General features: G+C 42.7%; 2 protein-coding genes across 3 annotated transcripts; one reads left to right on the top strand and one right to left on the bottom strand.

Moving 5' to 3' along the window:
* The first annotated feature begins 1191 nt into the window (after positions 1-1191).
* Positions 1192-8069, top strand: LOC108893178 (V-set and immunoglobulin domain-containing protein 10-like 2). Its single transcript, XM_018691037.2, has 11 exons — positions 1192-1261; positions 2272-2625; positions 2836-3111; positions 3398-3673; positions 4502-4789; positions 5122-5379; positions 5469-5759; positions 6052-6448; positions 7472-7605; positions 7702-7726; positions 7845-8069. Exons 1-11 carry the CDS (start codon positions 1192-1194, stop codon positions 8011-8013), a joined length of 2538 nt encoding a protein of 845 aa, XP_018546553.2. The 3' UTR covers positions 8014-8069.
* A 1291-nt stretch (positions 8070-9360) lies between these two features.
* chek1 (checkpoint kinase 1) lies at positions 9361-14440 on the bottom strand. 2 transcript variants are annotated; one of them, XM_018690977.2, is made up of 14 exons: positions 14276-14440; positions 13922-14010; positions 13254-13368; positions 12966-13074; positions 12675-12739; positions 12526-12595; positions 12244-12432; positions 11846-11950; positions 11672-11755; positions 11502-11583; positions 11244-11412; positions 10857-10988; positions 10585-10686; positions 9361-9854 (listed from the first exon to the last, which is right to left on the bottom strand). In XM_018690977.2, the coding sequence occupies exons 2-14, from the start codon at positions 13984-13986 to the stop codon at positions 9759-9761; spliced, it is 1383 nt and encodes a 460-aa protein (XP_018546493.1). In that variant the 5' UTR covers positions 13987-14010; positions 14276-14440; the 3' UTR covers positions 9361-9758. The 2 variants fall into 2 exon arrangements, with proteins under 2 accessions (XP_018546493.1, XP_018546494.1); XM_018690978.2 differs by having other exon boundaries at positions 13922-13987.
* Positions 14441-14904: the final 464 nt, after the last annotated feature.

The following is a 14904-nucleotide window of genomic DNA, read 5'->3' as shown; positions in this document are numbered from 1 at the left end:
TCATGGTTCCATGCAACTGTCCCTGCTCTTCCCTTTCTCCGTTTATAAAAAACATAAACTCGTCACTTGTGTTAAGAATCATTATAAACACTGAATAATAATGACTGTTCAGAGATCAGATTGTGTGTGAGTGCAGGATCGGGGCATCTCGTTAACTGGACACTGCGACTTTACATCTTTAAATGGTGGCCCACAGAGTGTCGAGGTCACAGTGTGTTGTGAGGAATCACAGGGCATCGCTACGAGATGCCAGATTTCTAAATCCATTTTAATCCTAATCCCATCAGTGGAGTTTACTCTGCTCTCTGGTCCTCACATGACCTCTGATATTAAAATCTGCAGCCTTTAATTTTACATCTCGTCCGAGATGACTAAACAGAGGGAAGTAGAGTCTGATCTTACTGTAACTAAATAAAAAAACATCTTTGCTGAGCTCATCAACCCCTGAATCAGTTTGAAACCTTTACTGTTTGTGTGGCATAGATTTTTTTTTGTTCTTAAGATAGTATTGAAACAACCAAAGGGCAAAATGAAAATCTAAGAAGATATAAATCCTTATTTAATCCATCTTTTTTTGTGTGCTTCCACTGTAAGGCTGGCTAAAGAGATCACTGTTTACATCTGCACGAAACAGACAACACCACAGTTTCAACAGGAACAAAATGGAAAGAAAAAAATATGCACACCATTAATAATAATAAAAAAAAACAAGTCTTATGTGGAGGAATGTTCACGTTAAGATCATGGCTGTCACCTATTAGTTAATGTGCAGGTGTGCATAAGTGCATGTGTGTGCGTGTGTGTGTGTGTGTGTGTGTGTGTGTGTGTGTGTGTGAAAGGCTAACCTGTCCACTTATGTAAAATAGATGAGCTCAGTATCACCGTGTTATTCTAACCCTGCAGGAGAAAGAAGGAGGGATAGAGGGATAGAGAGAAAGGAAAAACACATGAATAATTGAGTCCAAATCAGTTTAGTGACCCTCCGTCCCTTCCTACTCTCAGTCTAATGAAGTCAGTGCCTGCAACTGGATTCTCCAAGAAACTTCTGGTGCGGAGAGAGGCAGAGAGACGCGACCTCAGGCATCAGAGGGACACAAGTTTTTGAGGTCCGAAAGGTTCATCCTTTGATAATCTCCAGTACATTTTTTTTTGGAGTAAAGAGGTTGTTGGATTCAGGATCATCATGATACCATGGTGGCCCGACTGCTAGGGCTGGCCTTTCTGTTTCTACCCATCAGCCTGGTCACCTGTACGACTCACGGTAAGGATTTTTCAGTGTCTTTGAGTTCATTTACTGCTGATAGGAATGGACAAAAATTCTTTATTTATCGACTTCCAGGAAGATCTGTTTTTAATTCTGTTGTACAAATTTAAGATTGGAAGTATATAATAACAGACACTTGATACTGGAAGCTGATACTGGTATTTGAAATTATAGTTTCATAATAATTATCAGCCAATGTTTGTGTGGCATAGAATTAAGCTTGTGGGAAATTCTACAGTTGAAAACAAAAAATTGTAAGTGCTCTTTGGGAGGAAAAACTATATGGTTTCAAAACTGTTTCTATTTGTTACTTATTGCCGACACACTGATACCAATATACCTGAGCTGAATCAAGATTGACTGGCTTTATCAATCTGGCTCTAATTCTGGGCAAATTAAAATTACAAGGTGAAAAAGAGTTGTTTCTAATATAATATGTAACAATTGAAAACAGTTAATTACACTCAAAATTTAGATTATATTACAGCGTGGCATCACCAAATGGTGTATAAATAAAATATCAATTTCCTTAAGTAATTTAACCCAAACCAAAATGGTGTTAAATGACACACAAATAAAATGACAGACCAAATGTCCTGAAAGCCGCATGCTATTTATACGCTATCCCATAGATCATATTAGATTTTGCATTTTTTTCCACTTACGATCTATTTAGATTGGAAAATACTTTTTAATATTGTGACATTTATTTCAGCCATATCATCCAACCCTAACTACTGACTATTTGGTATGAGAAAGTAACAGAAAGAGAAACTAACTGAGGAAGCAAAAGATTGTTGATAAAGTGAATGTGTCTGGAAAAATAATCTGACTAATCCAGTTATCTGTTTTGGAATCCCTTATTAAACTATTAGAGTGAAGCTTACAGTGTAATCAATCCTGTAACTGAACACTGGCAGGGCACATGACACCACCATCTCCTTTTCCTTCACCCACATACACACACATTTGGGTGAATGACTGTGTGTATCCTCTCTCTCCTCCAGTGGTGCAGACCAACCAAAGCTGGGAGGTGGTGTACCGGGACACCTATGTTTATGGGGTGGTGACCAAAGCAGTGATCCTGGAGTGCGGCAGCACTGTACCTGACATATACATATGGAGCTTCACCAAGCCCGGTACTGAAGCTATAAAAGCTGTGGTGTGGGATTTGGGCAAAGGACCAAGGATCCAGAAGCTGGCTGAGACGCTGGGAAAGCTGACGGTCATTTCAAACAGTGCAGCTCTTAGCATTGAGAAACTTCCTCTGGCTGCACATGGCCTGTTCACCTGCCAGGCCATCTATGACACAGAACAGGAGCCCATAGTCTACTACTACTACGTGCACCTCACTGTCCGAGGTAAGACTTCACTTCTTCAGGCAGGGTTGTAGCTGGGATGGAGGCACAGGAGGGGAGTTTTAGCCCTTCTCTTTGTCCATAGCTTCACATGCCACAGACAGAAAAGGTTACATGGTCTGTCTGGATACACTGACACATGAAGAATGTTCCTCATGTGCATTGGAGACAGTAAATACGCCTACATGCTGTTTGATTTTGTCTTGAATACAGTTCCTGTCAGTAAGCCATACCTCCTGATGAGTGATGTATCCCCAGTGGAAGGATCTACGATGTGGATGCGCTGCAATCTGGAAAATGGGACTGGACCAGTCCAGTATGTATGGCAACATGAAACACGAACAGGCAACATTTCGACCATTGCACAGGGCGACTCCAGTGTGATCAATGTGACCAACGTCAACCGCAACCACACCGGCTGGTACCGCTGTGTGGCCAGCAACGCCGTCAACAGTGAGAGCTCTAACCGGTTATGGCTGGACACTATCTGTGAGTATTTTTGGGTGGTTTGGGGGTAAGCCGGTGAACATAGTGGAGCATTTAGCAGCTCAAGAGCCAGATCATTACTATTAGGAGTGGGTGGAGACCAAAAACAGGGCAAAAAGAGAGTGAATGTTGGATTTAATTTGCCAGGTCGCCAGTACGACTACAAACGATGAACTGTTGCAATGCAGAAATGGACTTTACTTCTTAACAGAATAACATGAGGTTGCTCACCTGTGTACGTAACATGTCCACGCCCAGACTTGAGAGTGTTCATATCCTTTCCCCTCAGTCGGCCCGGACATCCCTCAGATAGACGTGACTCCGTACAGTATGACAGAGCGGGGATATTCAGCCCTAGAGAGAGAGACTGTTTCTTTACTCTGTCAAGCCCAGTCCAACCCAGCAAGTCAGTACGTCTGGTTCTACAACAACTCCCAGGTCTACAGTGGACCGCAGTTCACCATCACCAAGATCCTCCGAATGCACACTGGCGACTACGCCTGCTTGGCACAGAACACCTACCTCAACACCCGCTCCAAAAAAACCATCAGCCTTACTGTCTACTGTGAGTGAGATCTCTGACCTCGGACCATACTATCCGTCCTTCTACTCCTCTGCTTACTTTTTGTCTCAGCCCCAACCTGTGTTCCTCTGTCTTGGTAATGCAAATTGGCATTTATAGTACAAGACTAAGAGAACACAAATCCAGACTCTCTATTACCTTTGTTTTTTTTTTTTAATCTACATTAACAGAAAATCTGCCTGATCATTTCCCTTTCTATTACACCTCTCCTGTTTTCAGTGTTACCCAGAAAACTCCCTCATTTCCTCTGTGTTTCTATTTTAAACATTCTTTCTCCATTCAGTACATCAATTCTCCTATTTCAAGCCTCAAACACACCTAAAAACACACCCACAAACACACAGCAGAGTGTGGAAGTGCTGCAGACCTATTCTCCTGTTCGGGCCGTCTGGGAAGTTGATGGGACTCTCTGGCAGGTACCTCACTGTGACATCACAGCCATGGCAAGCGTTGGTTGGCTAGAAGGCCGGTGCTTGTCATTAAACTCTCCTGTTTGGTTTTGTTAGAGTTTCTGCTGTTCTGCCAGTGACTCGGATCATGTATCTGATCTGAAACAGAAAACAGAATCATCTAAGTGAAATAGAGAGCATTGCCCTTTTATATGACATCTGTAACATTAGAAAAGACGGGCTCTCTAGTACTGACTTGACATTTCAAAAACCTATCTGATGAAAATCATATTATTCTTCTATAATGCTGGTAATATCCTAAAAATTGTAGCACCACAGGTACTTTCTTGGACTCTCATGACCTTAGCTAACCCCCACTGCACATCACTGCCTCGTTATGCTGTATCTCTTTTTCCCACAGACCCACCTGATGGCTCCCCTTCCTGTTCGGTGCAGCCGGCTCTGAATCACACCTCTCTGAGACTGCTCTGCTCCTGGCCTGGTGGATTTCCCACCGCCTCCCTCCACTGGACCGGAGACCTGACACAAGCGGGGCAAGAGGTCGTCGACACAGGGCAGCAAGCAAATTCACTGACCGACACTGCCATCTTGCTGCCATCTGAAGGCCTGACTCCCAACAACAGCTTGTTTACATGCTTGGGCTCCCACCCGGCGCTTAGACAGCCAACACAGTGCAGCACACGCACATGTAAGACACACAAAGAGGAATAGAAGCAGTTATTTGACAATATGGCACAGTGTCTAGACTTTTAGAGCCAAGTGTTCTCCAAGGACATGTTAAACATTTTGTTAACTGGGTTCACTTTTTTAATAAATAGCCTAAAACTGAGGATGTGGTCCTATGTATGGTTTGCTACAATGTAAAATACTTAAACACCTGGAGCTGGAGAACATTTAAACTGCAAAATAGCAGGTGATCAGTTTGATATGCCATTGATCCGACGTCTTATATCTATCTGGATATCTTTTGAATGCTCACTGCTTATCCAAACCTCTCTCCAACCTCCTCTCCTACACCAGATGTTCCCCCTGCAGAGCCAGTGTGTTTTGCCTATGTAACTAACAGCAAGCAGTATCTGATGCTGTCCTGCTCCTGGGATGGAGGGGCCCCAAAAGCCTTGGTGTGGTGGGAGGGCCCGGGTGGCCAGGGTGAAGGAGGGCAGGAAAACTCCAACATCTTGATCCTTCGCTATGGCACTGCGCGCAGTGGGAAGCCCTACACCTGCCACGCTAAACATCCACTTCTGGTCCAGACCAAGACCTGCAGGCTCACACTGGGTCTGTGCACATTGTCAGAAACAACTTACATTAAATAGCAGATATGATTTGTTAATTAATTCACCTATACATTCACTTGTCACCCGTAGAGGCCCCTGTGCTGCTGACACAGCGCAGAGTTGTGTCTGTGTACGAGGGGAGTGATGTCCAGCTCGACTGCAACCTGAGAGCCAACTATCTTCCCGTCAGTGAAATCACCTGGTTCAACAACCAGGGTGTGGACGTCAAAGACACCTCCAAGTACATGTTGCTGCGAACATCTGCATGGGCCAACCTGACTGTGAGAGACACAGATGAGGCTCAAGACAGTGGCGAGTACAGGTGCACCACTTCCAACGCAGTGGGAGGAACTGAAATCAATGTCACTTTAGTGGTCAAGAGTAAGATATTGTTAACTTTTTTTTTTTTTAGTTGTATCTGCTGTCATACTGCCAAAGCTTTTCAAAGAAAGAGTTTGACAGCAGCTGATTAGCTTAGCTTAGCATTAAGACTAGAAACCAGGGACAACAGACAGGTAGATTGGCAACCAAAACCAAAATCTGGATATAACATGTTAATCAGTGACCTGTGGGGGTACTGGTAGATAGATTGTGTTACAGTCTGGACCAAAGAGCACAACCAACTGAGCAGAAGTGCATATTTCCATTTGGTTGTGTTTTTGCTCTTTATCAGGGTACCCCATGCCACCCAATGCGACCCTGATCAAGGTGACGTACAACAGCCGTAAGCGTAACGAGGTGGAGCTGGAGTGGCAGGTACACACTGAGGAACAAAGAGGTTGGACGGGTTTCGTCTTGGAGCACAGATGGGTGTCAGAGAAACCAGGAAGGAGAGGCAGCAGCAATGATTCAAAGGAGGAGACGGAGGAGAGGATTGCTCCACCAGTATGGTACCGTAACTTCATCCAGGACCCAGAGGTCAGGAGCCATACAGTAGGGAGGCTGACGCCGACCTTTACCTACCAGTTCCGCATCACACCCGTCAACCACCGCACCATTGGACACCCCTCTGCAGCAAAGACTCCAGGTATAGTATGTAAACAGAGTGAGGAAAGTGTGGTCAGATTTCTGCCAGGGAACTGAGTGAAGACAGGGACTTGAGTTAGGGATGTCTTAACAAACAGGTGATAAAAATGGGCAAAGTCAAGAGAAACAAATAATAATGTGACATTTGGAAAGGTGGCTGGTGAGTTAGGTGATCATTCAAACACTGTTGATGCTGGTATCTTGCTCTGATTGCTGTTACAGTAACTTTGATGACAGTCTAACATTTTTGTTTTTCTTTTTGTGTTATCCACTTAGGTGAAAGACTCATACACAAACAAGAAACACATACAATTATACACACCTCACTGCTCCTCACTTCCTCTTTACCTCCTTCCTTACCTTTCCTCGAACTGACCCTGTGTGCTACTTGTTCTTGCAAATCCTTTGTGTTAATTGTACCATGTATAGAACAGTTTGATCAAACCGAGCCAGGTGATTGTTTAGGGTATAGAAAGGCTTGCAGGTCAGGTGTCAGGGTAGGATAAGCCGGTGGTTTTCAACCCCTGTACTGTCAATGTATCAGTAAACATAGTGTTTTAAAGGAGGTTTAAAGCAAGCCTATGTAACTTTTGCTGGACAGCTGCCACTGTAGTCAAAGGTGACAATTAATAATATAGATAGATAATTTAACTGTTAGTACCGCAAGAAAAGTCAGTGCTCTGACTCAGTAATGTTAATTAACATTAGCCACCAAAAGCTACTGGTCATACCAGACCTAGTAAGGCTGTAGCATCAAAACCACAGAGTGTATAAAACAGAACAAGGGTGGGTTATATTGCCTACAAATCAAACTTTTATTTGTGAAAGGAAAAATGTGTTTTTCCTTCTTTTAAAAATTATGTAGTTTTGCTTTAAGTTTATGATTTTTGTCATTCAAACTTATTTTCTCTCACAGGCAGCGTAACGTTTCCAAACAATTGTGAATTTCATGCTACAAGGACAACACAGACAGGGGTTGAGAACCACTTGAGGGGGATGACATATGATGTGAAAAAATAAACAGTGTGTTTTGTCAGAGGTGTACTGTTTTGCAATGTGTAACTGTGATGTGTTGCAGCGGAACCACGCTCCAACATGTACCCTGCTGTGATTGGAGCAGCTATAGGCGGGATGCTCTTTGCAGCCATCCTCACGGCGCTGCTGCTCGTGTACATAATCCGCAACCGCAACAACAATCCTCGTGAGTCCCACACACAATCACCAACATCCTAATGACTTCTATAATGAAGCATCTGCACCACTGCGGCGTTAATGTTCTGTTTTTTTTTCCCCACAGGACTACATGACATGCTGTTTGGCTTGTGAGTATCTCTCTATGTATGCAACAACAATAAGAAAAACCTGCAGTTCCTAATGACACTGACAACACATTGTGCACAGACATGCTGTTAGAAGTGTTTCATGTTTTGGTGTGTCCAGGCAGCACAGCCAGTCGAGGGAAAACATCAACTTTCCAGAGGATGAAGTGGTGGGCGGGTCAGAGGGAGGAATAGAGGAGATTGGAGGATCATCCAGCCCAGGTAAGATGAACCCACATCAAACACATGTTCATATAAATGTCAGGAATCCCACACTCATTTGGACATAAACATTTTAGGACTTTTTGTAGTCTTTAAATTAATGTTTCCCTCATCCCCCTACCAGAGCAGATCAAGTCAGTCAAACGCACACTGACATGCCCCTCTAGCTGGCTGAGACAAAATGGAGAATTTCCAATATTTCCCAAAAGGCCTTTTTATACAGTATTAATATTAATACATTTAAAAGTCAGCTGACTAAAACTGACTAAATATATTGCAAGTTAATTTTGAAAACAGATGTTACTTTGGTGAGAAAGTAATAAGAAATAACTTTTTTTTTTTCCAGATGTGAAGTGTTAGGTGAAGTTACAAATAGCTGAGGTGATGTGATGAATAAATGTGTTACACTCAAACGCTCTGTACAACAACCCAGGTGCTTCCAGTTCTGGTTGATTAGACTTCCACTCAAGTTGATGTTGGGTAAAGCTGTGGTAGAACACACCATCACCAAGGGCCACCAAACGTGCCTACATCATTAATAGTGTAATATTCCACCTTACCTCAAAGATGCTGCATGGAAACAAGGTGTAAGGGTGATGTCAACCAACCAGTCTGTATATGCCCACAATCCTAAGAAAAACATCAGGCAAAATAAGTAACAGCTGAAGGCGTGTACTTTTGTTTTCAAGTATTTTAAGTCTTGTGGAAGCTGCTGAAAGAATGCACAGAAGTCAGCTCACCAGATTTTGAGAAGCCTGTTTCAACTATCAGTGGAGTTACTGGTCTTATCGGTCCTCTTCCTGATGCTGGTCTTTTTCAGGTCCAACCATGGCTTTACCCCGGGCAGCTTCACCCCTCACCACCTCACCACCCCTCAGTGCCACCCCCACCACCAGCCAAGCACCCCCCCCTGGAGACGACAACGAGCCTGTCAGCGTCACCATCACCGTCAAGGCCACAGGCTCGTAGTCATGTTATCACAGACTCCTTCAGCTGTAACTTCACCTGGAATTAATACTTTTGTAGTCACTTAGTTTGCATGTGTAGCCTGTGGCTTAGATCTCATATCAGCAACAATAACAGTTACAAGGTGTTCTCATACCTTTCACCACAAATCTTGGTCATACCATTATCTGAAGCATTTCTACATTAAATGATGTGTATGTTTACTGCTCAGCCAACAGGAGTGTGTTTTTTTTTAAACAAGGAAAATGTTTTTGTTTCAGCAGGTTATCACCAGGGATTGAACAGCCGCTCATTTCTGTATCTTACAGCTTGACACAAAGAGGTTTTCATATTTGCATGGGCACTGGCTCATCATGTATCCAACCCTAAAGTTATGTTTTTCTTCATCAGTGGTCATCCTCATTGTGTGCATTTATCATTTCTGGCAGAACCTTAAGTGTACAATGTCGGTCTTTTAATAATTTATTCACAACTTTGGACTGTATCATGTCAAACATAATCAGAACAAACCAGTCTTCTTAAAGGCAGAGCGAGGACACATAAAGGTTTGGACCTTGTTAAACACTAAACGTCATTACTGTCTCTTTAAACAAGGGAGAACTGGCTGTTTTTAAAGATGTCCTCCCTCCTGACATCTAACACTTAATTTATTCTGCCATGACAGAAGTTCATGAAAACAAGAAATAAAAAATATGTACAGGTGTTTCTCTCCAAGGCCCCAGCCCCCCAGCACCCCCACCCACGACACTTAAAGGATAACTGGTCTAGATACAGTAATGGGTGGATAGATGTTTCTCTTCAACGTCCATGGCAGTTTGTTTGTCGGTACCAGGATCTGCGAGGCTGCTCATGTGATGGGAAGTAACATTTTCTGAGTGCTGATGATGTCACCAAGCTTCTGTTTTATCTTCACAAACAGACGTTTAAACTCCAGACCGTCCCCCTGGACAGACACACAGACACACGTCAGCACCTCTCCCACTGAAAACACACTCTCACACAATGAGCTAAATCTACTCTTAGATCGCCTCATTAGGTGATGCCTTTCAGTTCTGGCATTGTTGTGTCTTCAAATTAAAACGTTTTACAACCAGAGGTGTAAACATGAAGTTTATATGGAGTGAAAGGTAAATCATTAATTGGACAATTTTGGTGACTGCATCTTCAGTTCTTAATGGACCCACAGGGGAAAATCAAAATGAAAGTTATTTCTATAGGAGCTAATATCCATTGTTTGCCATTTTATCTCCTCTGGCCCTTTGGTAAAGTCATTTTGTCTACAACTGTGGGGCCACCTAAGATGAAATTGAGACAAATAATTCCCTCCATGAGCTGTGTCACATCCAGTTTGAAAACCTCCACTATTATAAAAAAACAGCTGAAAGCTGCAACATGTTCTCTACCTAGATTTGCGGGTGGGGGTGTAGTGGATATTAGCTAAAAAAAAAATAAACAGGTGCACCTCTGCTGTGCATTTGTTTTGTTGGTGCTGGGTAAAATTTCCCAAAATCCTGAGGTTTCTTCCATTGTTTTCTTTTCTGTTTGTTACAAACAAACTTTGTAACAAACTGCACAGACAGTGACCATCTCAGGTGTTGGTGCTCCTTACACTATTGTCTCATCAATAGATTATTCATTAGAAACACTACACAATTTGAAATGCTAAAACCCACCTTAGACAGTCTGAAGTCCAGCAGCACTCTCTGATTCATCTCTAGCAAATGGACCTTGAAGATGAGTTTGTTATTGCGCTTGTCCAGCGTGCTCACCGTCAACTGAAACGCAGAGAGAGGTGCATTAAACTAAAGTGTATTTTGTTCAGTGACAGCTGCAGGAGTCTTGTGTGTTAATCCTGGTTCCAGCTGAAACAGGTAGCCTGGCTGTGTGGTTTTCTTTACTCATCAGTGTCAAAGAATGTGTTTAACCTGCTTGAGTAGAGATGTACCTGTTTGGTGCAGGTGACTTTGTAGCCAAGTGCCAGGCTGTCACAGGCGTCTTTCAGGGCAGATAACGAAGCGTCAGCATTCACGGCGGTGAAGAAACGCGTCATTCTCCGCACTAATCTCTGCCACGGCGACTACACAAACAGAGGAAGTAAATATATGAAATAACTGACAGCATTATTTGCATCAGTGTAGCAATTTAAGTTGTTTTAAGGAGTTCATAAAATATTAATTTGCTTCATATAAATTTTGACTCATTTAAATAGAGATCAGAGGAAAACAACGCGATAAAAGGACAAAATCAAAAACTGGCTGTTTCCAGAGTGCATGTTGTTGATTGTATAATAAATCAACATACTAATCAATGTAGTGGTGAGCATGTGAAGTACCTGACTGGCTCCCGGTGTGCCCAGGAGCTGACTACCCAGCAACATGTGCTCCGGCTTGGTCGGCTGGGAGAAGCTGACTTGACCGTCGGTCTGACTGATTAACAACATGGCTTCCCAGCCACCTGCTGCAAAATCAGGCTGAGAGCTGGAAACCTGCATCCTGTCATCACTGTGGAGGGGGGAACGTGGGGTTAAGATTACAGGCACAAAATAATAATAAATCTTTGAGCTACAATGAGAAGGACACAAAGCTCTGACCTGTTGGTCCGGGATTTGAGTCCCACATCTGATCGAAGAAGTTTGTTTCCTCCTGACCCCGGTGAGGGTGGTGGCTTTACACCTTCAGAGAACCACAGACAGAAATCAGTCCAGTGAACAATAAAACTTAAATTTTGAACTGATTCTATTATACTGATACTGAGACTTGCCTTGAGTAAACCAGCGGTCTTTCTGTATGTCTGCGATAGTGATGCGTGCATCTGGACTGGCCAACAGTAATTTGGACAACAAACCTGAAGAGGGACGTAGCATGTGAATTAAATAAAGCTAAATTAAATAAAGGACAAAAAAAATTATTTAAATTTATATAATCTGAAACTTACTAAGTGGCGTTGGTTGTATTTTCTTCCAAGGAGGCAGATATGTTTTCTTTTGACACCAGTCTGAATATTCTTGACAGCTCTCAGTGGGCTGGTCCCATGGTAACTCTGACACAGAAACAACACAAAGACATTGACAAAGTTTCAACACACCTACTGCAGAGAGACGGAACTGCTGCTACGAGGCCTGAAGGCGAAGAGAAGGAACAGATGCATTGGCATGTGTAATTTTTAAAAATATACATGTAGAGAGACGACATATAAATCTATACAAGTGGTCAGTGCTGTCAGAACAGTAACTGCTTTACTTTTTTTTATTCAAATATTGTACTGTATTGGAGGACAGAAGTGTGTATGATATTGTGTCAACCTCTGTAAACACAGCGGTCTTGTGATCTTACCTCCAGCCAGCATGGCAGTGAGGACTATCCCACAAGCCCAGATATCTGCAGGCTGAGCTTTGAACTCCGTTTGGCTGAGAAGCTCCGGAGCCACGTAGGGCAGCGTCCCACAGAGTCGACTCAGGAGACGTTCTCGCCCTTTGAAACGAAACATGGTGGCCAGGCCGAAATCTGTCAGCTTCAGGTTATCTACAGGTAAAGAGCAGCAAGAGATGACGGTTAGACTATATACAAACCAAACTTTATTCCTTCACCATGTTGATATGTATTGTATTTCCTCACCTTTGTCATCCAGCAAAATGTTCTCTGGTTTTATGTCTCTGTGGGTGATGCCGACGCTGTGGAGGTACTCCTGCAAAAGAGCAACTGAGAATTTAATAACAGGAGAAAAGGGAGCAGGAGGTATCAACATATAGATTTGTTTCACTCACCACAGCCGCTATTAGCTGCTGGAAAAATTTATGAGCATCTTTCTCTGCCATCCCCACATCCGGCTCTGTGAGGAAAGTAAGAACATTTTAATAACAGAAATGAATAACCGCTGACTAAACAGCATTTCTAGCAAGACTGACTGGTCTAATGTATCAGCTACCAACTATCCACTACCACTATGTCATTTTACCATTTATATACATCAACTTGGCACTGCAGACTGAATGAAGAAGTCATATTTTGGTATTTTGAAATCAGCCCTGTGTTGCAGTTGCGGTCGTCTGTCTCACCGATTCGGTCGAACAGCTCCCCTCCTGTGCAGTACTCCAGGAAGAGGTACACAGTCGGCCCTTCCTTCCGGTGCCCAAAAAAACGTACAATGTTGGGGTGGTTGAGCGCCTATTGAACAGTAGCAGATGAAGCATGAGTGCACACCTCATGATTTTGGTTTGAAAAGTTCATCTAATTCTTAAAGCTTTAACTGCTTAGAAACATGGCACCTGGTTAACACTCTTTATTATACTTTCACACTTCAGCCACACACGCACACAGTGACACACTGAAGGTGGCTGACCTACCTTATGGACGCAGACCTCCTTCTTGACATTTTCAGCGCACTCTTTAGCCTGAGAGGTGTCGATCACCTTCACGGCAACCGCCTCCTCTGTCTGCCTGTTCACCAGGAGCCTCACTCTGAGAGCACGAACCCAAAGAAACAAGACGGATTAGATCACAGAGGACGAGGGGAAAATGGGAAGTTAAAATGACTGTTGTATTAACTGGGCAAGAAATTTTCTGAGACAAAATTAATAGTTGAAATTGTCACATTAGTAAAACAGATTGAGTGTCAGCAGCTAACTTTGTTAACTGAAAATTTAAACAGTATTATTACTTTTTCTTTTATTTTTTACAAGTCTAGGATATTTAAGGTAAATGAGATCAGCTGTGTTAGAAAAACCTGTAGATGAAGAGGAGCTCTTACGTTTCTCTCTGTGCATATTAATCTCACTCATATCACAGATTAGCAAGTAGCTCCTTTTGACTTTGATGTATTGAAAGTGAAAGCTGTTCCAACTTTAAAACTCTCCAAGAGTCCAAGCTTCAGTAATAAGCTGCTCAAGTTTCTTTTAGCCTATCCTTTTGTTTTTTCTCACCACGTGAACATACCAACTCTATCACATGGAGAAGAACTGCGTTAGTGAGTTAGTAAATGTTGCAAATGACAATAATAAAGGAGGATTCATACTCTCCATAGGCTCCTTCTCCCAGTGTCTGAACAAGGTCCCAGTCCTGCACAAAAGGCACCGCCATGCTAAAAAACAGAAACAGAAACACCTACACACACACACACACACACACACACACACATATATATATATATATACTCATACATTTTCCAGGCTAATAATTACTTATATCTGTTATTTCACTTCAGGCAGATACTGTCACTCCTAAACACCGTCTGCTCGCTGAATATTAATCTACAATTTTACCTGTCAAGCCGTCAATAACACGACGTTGTTAAATGTCATTAACATGATTCACCCAAACAAACACAACCAGGAGGTGCAAACCGAGCTGTTGTCGACTCGTATCTCACCTGCACGGTCCTCCTCAGCTAGCAGCGTTTTGCAAATTCACTCGCAAAGTTCAGACGAACTTTTAAAAATACGTTTAAGGCAGCAACAGTTGTGTATTTGGCACAAATTTGGCGCCTTGTTGTTTTCACAGGGGATAACTTCCGACACCGTCGTCACTTCCGCTTTCTTTCTTCTTCTTTGACATTTAACAGCAGCTGCCATCCACGGTGCTGCATCACCGCCATCTTCTGGAGTTAGTTCACTTCTACAGTGTCTAGCTCGTCATTTTATCCATCTGACCAGGACCAGTATTTGTCAAACTTTTAATATTTGTAATCTGTAAATAGGGATGAAATACTGGGAAACTTGATGAACTGTAAAATGCCTACTGCCAGACACTGCTGCTGGTAAACAAGGTACCTCAGAGAAGTTAAGTACAACACTGTGTGGTGCACACAAGGAAGATGCTGGTGTACTGATTGGTCTAGGTCTGAAAAAGGACTATAACAGCTTCTTTTTTTCTTTCTTCCTTTTTTTAAATGAGTGTAGAAAAATGTACAGAAATGCCTCATCTGGAAGAGAAAAAACATTTCCCTTGATGTACAGATGAATGTTTTGGAGATATCGTACAGGCCTCGCAGACCATATT

This window comes from Lates calcarifer, linkage group LG20 (genome assembly GCF_001640805.2).
Source record: "Lates calcarifer isolate ASB-BC8 linkage group LG20, TLL_Latcal_v3, whole genome shotgun sequence".
NCBI lineage: Eukaryota > Metazoa > Chordata > Actinopteri > Centropomidae > Lates > Lates calcarifer.
The sequence above is the reverse complement of the archived record's forward strand: the minus strand, read 5'-3'. Positions and strand labels throughout refer to the sequence as shown.